This window comes from Carassius auratus, unplaced genomic scaffold (assembly GCF_003368295.1).
Source record: "Carassius auratus strain Wakin unplaced genomic scaffold, ASM336829v1 scaf_tig00016457, whole genome shotgun sequence".
NCBI lineage: Eukaryota > Metazoa > Chordata > Actinopteri > Cypriniformes > Cyprinidae > Carassius > Carassius auratus.
The window spans coordinates 6,033-15,507 of NW_020524677.1; the positions used below are offsets into that span (position 1 = coordinate 6,033).

General features: G+C 35.3%; 1 protein-coding gene across 2 annotated transcripts; it reads left to right on the plus strand.

Annotated features, from left to right (window-relative positions):
- The first annotated feature begins 1,742 nt into the window (after positions 1-1,742).
- LOC113075224 (adhesion G protein-coupled receptor E3-like) lies at positions 1,743-4,180 on the plus strand. Of its 2 annotated transcripts, none has more exons than XM_026247887.1 (5): positions 1,743-1,852; positions 2,965-3,118; positions 3,222-3,338; positions 3,434-3,621; positions 3,717-4,177. In XM_026247887.1, the coding sequence occupies exons 1-5, from the start codon at positions 1,772-1,774 to the stop codon at positions 3,927-3,929; spliced, it is 753 nt and encodes a 250-aa protein (XP_026103672.1). In that variant the 5' UTR covers positions 1,743-1,771; the 3' UTR covers positions 3,930-4,177. The 2 variants fall into 2 exon arrangements, with proteins under 2 accessions (XP_026103672.1, XP_026103673.1); XM_026247888.1 differs by lacking the exon at positions 1,743-1,852 and adding an exon at positions 2,315-2,339 and having other exon boundaries at positions 3,717-4,180.
- The last annotated feature ends 5,295 nt before the right edge of the window (positions 4,181-9,475 follow it).

Genomic DNA, 9,475 nt, shown 5'->3' on the forward strand with positions numbered 1-9,475 from the left:
CGTCAAACTTTATTTCTTTTCTTTTCCGTTTGAGAGTTTTCGTGTTCTGAGTTAAGTTTTGTAACGTCCATTCAACTTCAACCAGCGAACACGACTCTGCACTTTCAGCCAACGCCCAACAACCACGGGCTTCCCAAGACGTCACTTCAGAGACTGAACTTCCAGCCAATCAACGACCTCGGGATAGCCCTTTCACCGAGGCTCCTTCTTCACAGGAGATGCAAGTAACTTTACCTCCAGACTGTGACCTTTACTGGTGTATCTAATATAATTTTAACCTCATTGAGGAACTCAATGCGAGCGCTAATTACGTGATTGATGGTTGTTCATGTTTATGCAATTTAACGTATTGCTGTTAACTTGGGATTCCATATTTCCATTCTCTTAAACTCATCTTTCCCTAACTTTCGACCTTCCTGCAACTTGTGTGAATGTGTGTGTGTGCGTGCGTTTATGTGTTAGATTAGTTTATATGTCTTAGATTTATCTAATAAAGCCTTATTCATATTGAAAAGAGAAGTATCTTGTGTTTTGTGCTTACAAGTTAATGTCTTAAACTGCCGATCTTGTTACTGTGCTAATTGATAGTGTTTTCACTATAGTTTGGATATTAGTATCCAGCGCAGATTTGATGTTAAACGGCTCGTTCACTGAACCGCAGGCGCGTCTCCGTGAACAGCCGTGAAACAGTGATTCTGTTCAAATTCCCTTTAAAATCTTAAATGATTCCCTTTGAGCTAAATTGACCTGTTTCCCTTACACAATCATTAAAATTGCTAAGGAGCATTTTCTGGTGTGCGGACTCATTGTTAACCTTTGCAACTACTTGTCTGCCCAGCACCCAGTTTTAAGGTTTAGGATGTGTGTGCTGTACCTTTGAATTAAATTGTTTTTGAGCCTGTCCTTCAAAAAAAAAAAAAAAAAAAAAAACGTGGGTCGTATTTCTGGGATTTGGACAAACGACCTATACGAGCATATTGGAGGTTGGAGGACAGGTTTTTTTTTTTTTTTTTCATATTTATATACCCATTTAATCAAAAAGTACATAAACAATGCCAGCAAGCATGTAAACTGTTATCAAGCAAAGGAGGCCATTTTTGTTATTATGTGAATAAATACTATTTAGTTGTTTTAGTTTATTTGTCCAAAAATTACAATAACATTTTTAGAATTTTCTTCTTTTTTTTTCTTTTTTGAAAGATTCCTAAAATATTTGTGTTTTGACAGGTGCTCTAATAAATTACTAAGCACTGTATGTTTTCACAGCATTCAGCTGGCACATTTGTTTTAAGGACATTGGGCAGAATGTGGAATAGTGTGTTTTTGTAACATTTAATCAGATTAATCGATTATTCAGAAAAATTATCGGCAAACTAATCGATTATAAAAATAATTGTTAGCTGCAGCCCTAGGATACATTAATGTATTTAGGTTGATCCACTGAAATTAGGTAAGATTTATATTTTTTCATAGTAAAATTATTGTCTTTTGTTTAATGAGCTTTTGTGCAAACACTTTCAATCTGTGCTGCTGGTCTGAATATCAGATGTGATATCCTAATCTATACTTTTTCTCACGTGACATTGATATTATGTTTGTTTTATTTTTTCAGAGCTTAAGTGTGACAGATTTTTAAGTGAGAAAGACACATCCCAGGTACTGCATAACTTACTGATAAAGAATATTACAGCAACACATTATGACCTGAACTCTCTTTTTTTCTGTGCTGTCTGTGTAGAAATCTCCAGAGCTCACAAAACTCGTCTCTTTGATGACCGACAGCTGTCTGATAATGAATCAGAGTGAGTCTGTGAACAATAATACACAAGCGCATGGAGAAAAACTTTTGAAGGTGACACTTTGTAAATCAGTTTTTATTTTTATTTTATTAATTTTTTTTTTCAAAAATCAGTCTAATACTGTGTTAGACTGTGTATATGTGATGAGTGAGACAAGGCCAAGTGTGGTGAGAGTAGAGTTAGACAGGTGACTCGTTACCAATATTTCAAAGGATGCTAGCAAATCATGCTAACTCATGATAGCAACATGCTAAAACATGGTAGCAATGCTAAACCCTGTTGAAAGAAAAAAAAAAGCAAGTGTAAAATACTTAAAAATGCATAATTACAAATGTTTTACATGATTTAGTATATATGTTTAAGTCCTACTTAAAGGTGCAGTGTGTACATTTTAGAGGCATCTAGTGGTGAGGTTGTGAATTACAACCAATGGCTCAGTCCCCAGTTCACCCCTCCCTTTAGAGAAGCTAGCTGAACAGGTACACATGGACAGATGTCGTCGGTAAAGACAGCACAGGGCAATGAGATTTCTTTACAAAGGTAAATCAAAGAATTACATTTACTTAATTATTCAATACATCGATGATATTGCAAATGTTAATGCAATTTTACATCATTGTGTCAGTGTTTTATTCACATGAAACAACAAAGTTACGAAGCGCACTCTGTAGAGCCGTTTTTTCCGTTTAGGGCTACTGTCGAAACATAGTGGTGACTTCCACTGGGCCTTTTAAACAATCGAGTCAATATGAATGAGAGAATGAGACTGTCACTGCTGTATGTAGTAGATAGAAATAGCTCAATCTTAAGTAATAGAAACATCATGTTTCATTAAGTAAGTTCTTTATACACCTCTGAAAACTATATATATGCTATAACTAAAATATATTGCATTTCTGTAAACAGATTGCTGTGAATATGACACATTGCACCTTTAAGTATTAAGTTTTAATTGCACATAACATCAACTAGGGGTCAATTCACACTTAAAGAAATTATTTCTCTTTTAAAAGTAGCCTACAGTTTGCTTGAGTGTAGTTCTTTTTCACAAAGATAAGTTAAATCATGTGGTCAAGTGTCTTGCAGACATACACAGAGCTCAAATGAGTGTTTTAAACGTCCGCTTGATCCACAAATCTCTCTCACTTCACCCACCACAATACAGGGATTTCTGAGTGATCTAGATGATCTGAATCACGGTGGATTCAGTGGTGATAATGATATGATCTCAGCATTGTTTAGGATTGTGGTAAACATACTAAAACTGATCGGACATCTGCTGTCAGCAAGCCGAACCAGGAAAATAAGTGCTAAAGCTGGTAAGAAATACGTCACTAAACATTACACCACAAGTACCATCTTCAGCAGCATCTGCTTCAATGAATTTATTCTTAAATTTGTAATGTGGTTTCTACCCTCCAGAAGTGGAGCTGTTAGTAAAGAGGGGCAATTCTCCACCTGAGGGTGATTTCAGGATGAATATCAGTGGAGCACAGTTAACATCCCACTGGGACACAGCAGCAGGAAATACATACCACGGTACACATTATTATAAATACAATATAAAAAAGTAATCATTTTTATTTTAATTGTACAGTATAAAATGATTTTTGCTGTCTTTGTGCATCCACCAGGCTTCACGACTGCAGCTCTCCTCAGCTACAAAGGTCTGGATGAATCACTCAACTGCTGTTTTGACCATTTAGAGACACCGCAAAAGCAAACTTATAAGATTAATTCAAAAGTAGTAACTGCTACTTTTATTAATACCGAGACAACCAACCTAAATAAACCAATAAAACTCACGTTTTCTCACTTGAAGGTATGGAACAATTTGTTCTCAATGCACCACATATAATGTGTTTCATCATTATGATACACTATCAGTTAATAATTCTGCATTACATTTCCTTCCAGAAAAAGAATGAGAAGCATATGTGTGTGTTTTGGGATCCTGAGCTGGACGGGGGCGCGTGGTCAACACTTGGCTGCTCTACAGTGAGCTCCAGAGCCGATCAGACCGTCTGCTCCTGTAATAAACTCGGCAGTTTTGCTGTGCTGACGGTTCTCTGTGACACTGGGGTCTGTAGGCCTACTCTTAACTTTTGTCAGCTTGACAGGAAACCTTGAGCTAAATGAACATCTCTTTTCCACCCTCAATAACTGAGGTGCCCTTAAACAAAGACATCTAGCCCCCAGTTTTAAATGGCTACTGAACCACTGCTGTGTGTGAATGGGATAAATGCAGAAGACAAACTCAGAGTATTGGAGGATATAAGGATCTTCAAATTCAAACTGTGTGTGTTTGTTCATTTCAAGGCTTTTATTGTCACAGCTGTTGTGAAGTAATTTTCCATTAATAACATTTGTCGGATTTGTGTTTTTGTCATGTGAAGCCTGAGCATTGAAACATATGCAAATAAAATTATTCAATAAACTTTTAATCAACATTACTTTGTCTCCTGCTTCTGCTCTTCGCTGGATTTAGTAAACTTCTGGGCTGATACTGACAAGACTTGCTGACTAGTGTTTCTGTTACCAAAATTAAGACTTGTCTTTGCCTTGACTAGCTGCTAGTTGGCCAAACTAGCTCTTAAAGTGCCCCTATTATGCCATTTTAAGGTTGCTTATATTGTTTTATCAGTCTCTTAATGCATGCAAGCTCAAAAATACATTATTTACACCAAAATTCTTAATGATTCGTAAACGACTCCTACAAAGTAGTTCAAAGAATCAGTCTCTCTCAGCCCCTCCTTTCCATGAGCTATAAAAAGTATACTTTTAATTATACTTTAAGTATAACAGTAATTGTAGTTTGTACTGCAATTATACTAAAAGTGAACTTATAGGTACACTGATAGTTTACTAATTAAATACTTTGTACACTTTGAAGTATAGTCTGAGTAAACTACTAGTTTAGTAGTTTTATACTGCAAGTAAACCCATAAATTTTTTTTAAGTGAACTTTACATCATACTTTAAGTACTGTATACTACTATGTCCCTATTTAGGTTTTAATGTGTATATATTTTGTTACATGAATATCTGAACATACAAAACATCAAAATAAAGTGTAAACAAAAACATTTTATTTTAGCTTCATGCATTATCTTTTAAACACTTTAATGTGTTTCATAAAAAAATAAAGAAATAAAATTTTGAACAAATAAGCTGAAAAAAGACTATGAATTGGATTCAGAATGATAATCAAAATGGATTCGATCAACACCCAAAAGCTTGACTGTAATTATTGACTCTTCATCGGTCGACATTTTATTCCATAACGATACAATTTTGATGCTGTTTCATGTCAGATGATCGATGATCGAATCTGATGTTTCTTTTTTCTTCTTTACTTGTTTTTTTTTTTTTTTTTTTTTTTTTTTATCTGTGCAAATTATGTGTATTAGCGCCCTCTACCATATAATAATGAAAACACAGAAAACACGGGCAACAAAACGGAAATAAAGAAACGTGCCGTGTCTTCTAATTAAACTATAATTTTCTCCGGATTTGAAAGTTCGTGGAAACTGTCAGGATAATGTAAGTACACAACTAAAAAATATATATAACATAGATATAGTGATTTCTGCTATTTTTAAAGCAGAAAAATTACATATTGCGCCTTTAAGTAAATATCAGAGTGATTGACAGAGATACAGTAGAAACATAATGTGTGGTTTTGTATTAAATAATGACCCAGATTTTGAAATACATTTATTAGCCTTAGAATATGGGAAGCACAACTTGGGAAATGAGAGCATCCAAGGTGAAAACTATTGATTTATTTTAAATATTTGTAATGTTCTTTAATGTTATCCATAGTTTTTTTTATGGTTCTTTTTTTTTTAAGTATCGGTTCAGGCAGGGTTTAGGCACCGGTACCGTTTTAAAAGTATCGAAAAGGCACTGGACCCTACTTTAAAGTTACTATTTCTCACTACTGGCTCATTTACCAAATTGGTGCTTTCTCTTCCTCATCCACAAATTGAGATACTGTAGGTAGTTTGGTAGTGAGACATTTGAATAAATTAGTGTTGAGATTGACGATGCGATTGACAATGTTGTGATAAGTAGGTGTAATGATAATAACTTCCTAATTATCGGGAAGAAGGAGGCGGGAACCGGCACACATCAAAATGAAACTTTAATAATTCAAAATAAACACAAACCAGCGCACCAGCCTCTCACGGACAACTGGTGTGCGCAAATAAAAAACAAAACATAAAATAAGGCCCAGGCCTGGTCCTCTCTCGTCCTTCACTATCGTCGCTCCAGTTTTATATATTTCCATCTCCTCTGTGGGACTCAAGACCGGCGGTGGGGCGCAGGTGTCGCGGATTTCCCAATCACTCTACCGGCCTCGCTCGTTCCCACATCTCTCGGCCCCGCCCCACTCGTCACAGTAGGCTTTACCAACTTTGTAACTCGTCCCCCCCAACCCCCCCCCCCCCCCCCCCCCCCCCCCCCCCCCCCTCCGAACACTGGACATAGCAGATGTATGTACTGAATACAGGAAGCTATCAATCAAGGTATCAGGATTATGAGTTATTTTTCATTTTTAGTTTTTGATTACTCACTTGGATTAATCATTAATTTTGACAGCACTATAATGTTTATTGTATATAGACAACCATACAAGTGTAATTGTTACTAAGTCTGCACCAATGTTCTTGTCCATTGCCCTCGCAGATTCCTGCAGCTAAGCTTGGATGTACATTTACATTTCATTAAAGGTTATTGATGACATGCCTCTGAAGTTTAACTTTTTGCACCATAACAATACTTACAGGCAACTAGTCATCATATCTCTAGTCCTTTAATGTATTTGCATTGTATTAAAATGTGTTCATTTTCAATAGGCATATATGCGGCTGAATCAGGTAGCCTAGTGCATCCCAAATTTTTAACATGAACATTTTAATATAAGATTATAGTCATTATGGCCTATGGCCTTTAGAAAAAATTTTTTTTGATGAGGTGGGGTAGAGCACAATAGGCCACTGTGGAACAGCCCAAGCTTTTGTTCTTAATGGCATTTTCTTTTCCTTAAATTACTTTTATACTTTAAGTAGTTTTTTTAAACCAGTACTTTTACACTTTTACTTGAGTAAAAAGCTTGAGTTGATACTTCAACTTTTACAAAAGTCTTTTTAAACCCTAGTATCTTCTACTTGAGTAATGAATGGCAATACTTTTGACACCACTGTAAATATGTGTAAATGAGTGTGTTTTGTCATTTAAAACCCTTTGATGATTTCACCAAAATCACCAAATGATTTTGATTGTGATCCGAGATGGGCGCCGCCATGTTTGTTCGCGCTGCCGATCAGAGTCCTGTCAGTTGGATTTACAGCACATTAATTCATCAGTTTCTCCTGAAATATAAGTAATAATTGGCCAGTGAACTGGGTGAAGAATATTGTGAACTTTATAGCTACTTACACTATGTGTACTATCGGATAAGAATAAAAAACGTCTGCAAATTACATTTGAATGGATTGTTATTGTGGCTGCCACAGACATAGAGGTATGTGTGTATTTTCAGACTCTAAATGTATTGTTTTACTAGTATTTTTATATATGCATTATGTGGTTAATAACACTGCATAGTTGTGATAATATGACAGGAGCAGTGCACGTCTCTCTCTGGCTCAGCACCAGCCAATGAAAACAGTTTGAATTTGACAGTTATGCGATGTCACCAAACGTTCTAAATCCCAATTGTGGGACCATACCACTCAAAAGGTTAATGCTGTTCAGTTGCTTTGTTACAATCTGTATTGTTAAATGACATGAGTTCTTCACTTCATCTGCTATCAGTATTATTGATCATGAGCCATGTTATCACTTTGGTGTTTTGCATTGCACTGGTGAATGAGCAGAATGCAAACATCAGTGTTTGTTCAGCTAGATTTAAGGAACAGGTTACAGAAGAACTAGACTGATATTTTAAGAACACCAAAGAAACACAGGAAATAAAGATACCAATAGCTTTTCTCAGAAATACATATGTAAAAATACATTTGCAAAATGTAAAAAAAAAACCTTCCTATCAGCCAAAGCAGTTCAAAGCATTAGATTCAGAGAGAAAGAGATAGTCTTTTAAGAAAGACTGTGAAAAGGAGGCTTTCAAATTAAAAAAGTATTTACATTTTTTTTTTTTTTCTAAATGAAGTGATCTGTAACTATTAGCCTAGAAAATCGGTCATCATTTGAAGAGTCTCAAGAACTTCTTGTATTGTTCAAGATCCATTCATAAGCCATTTTCGTTGTTTTTTTTTTTTGACTATGAGGCACATGTATCAGCTGAGTCTGGGTGAGTCACATTTCAGTTCATTTTTAAGATTGAAAAGAGGAACAGATGTTTGTGGGAATAAACTCAAACTGTTCAAAAAAGAGAAACAGTAAATGGGAATGAGAGAAAACTTTCACAGATAAGAGTATCTGAGAGAAAATAAGTGAAAGTCAAACAGGTTTGGATGAGGGTGAGCAAATTTTACAGAATGGTCTTTTTTTGGGTAATGTGTAACTAACTTTATTATATTTGACCAAACAGATATTATTGGCAGGTACTCCCACGTGTTTAGACCCTGGAGAAATAAACAGTCCATGCAGTATGTAATAAATGCATACTGTAGCTATTAAATAACACATTGCCCAGATAGCATAAATTATCTGGGTCAGATCTGGCCCGGGCCAATCAGAAGTTCTGGTCCAGATCCGCGCAATGGACTCGGGCCGGGGTCACAACTTTTAGTGCTTTTTGCCATACATATTTGAGTACAGCTTAACAGAAAATGCATGTTTCTTTGTAACAAATAAAAAAGTAATGTTCATATGCCACAGTATTTTTTTATATTATAAGTAGATGATGACTGTAATTAAGCAGAAATTATTAATACCATTAAAGCAATAATTACAAGCATTTACTGTCTTATGCCACTGATATATGTATATATATATTTATTTATTTATTTATTTATTAAAGTGTTTATACGCAGCTCTTAGACAACAAAAAGTTTAAAGTACTGATTTAAATGTATAGACAATTACTGTACTGAAATTAAAACAATATTCATATAAAAAAATGTATTAGTACAAAAAAATTGCACAAGATATGCCGTTGTGAATCGTTTATTTCCTAAAAAAAAAAAAGTTTATTTAAAACACTACCCCGAGTAGCACAAGTCTGAACTGAAAAGTGCTTCCTGAACATAATATTCACTAAGCTTAAAGGGTTAGTTTGCCCAAAAATGAAAATTCTGTCAATAATTACTCACCCTCATGTCTTTCCAAACCCATAAGCCCTTCGTTCATCTTTGGTACACAAATTAAAAAAATTTTTTTTTCATATTTTTGATTGAGTTCTGAGACCTCTCTGACCCTCCCATAGACAGCAATGTAATTACCTTGATCAAGGTCCAGAAACGTGGCAAGGAGAACGGTAAAATAATTAATGTGACATCAGGGGTTCAACAATAATTTTACAAAGCTACAAGAATACTTTCTGTATGCAAAGAAAACAAAATAACGACTTTATTCAACAATTTGTCTCCTTGATTTCACTCTGGTGCCATTGGCTGCCCACTGCTCTGGGTGTGTGTTCACTGTGTGTGTGTGTGTGTGTGTGTGTATTTTGGAGAAGTTTTGTCATGCCCTGACATTTGTGCTTT

Excerpts from the sequence above, each read along its gene's own strand:
- LOC113075224 (XM_026247887.1), top strand. The coding sequence starts at position 1,772 with ATGACCGACAGCTGTCTGATAATGAATCAGAGTGAGTCTGTGAACAAT. Across the intron at positions 3,119-3,221 it reads GAAAATAAGTGCTAAAGCTG|AAGTGGAGCTGTTAGTAAAG; the intron begins GTAAGAAATACG and ends TCTACCCTCCAG. Across the intron at positions 3,622-3,716 it reads TCACGTTTTCTCACTTGAAG|AAAAAGAATGAGAAGCATAT; the intron begins GTATGGAACAAT and ends ATTTCCTTCCAG.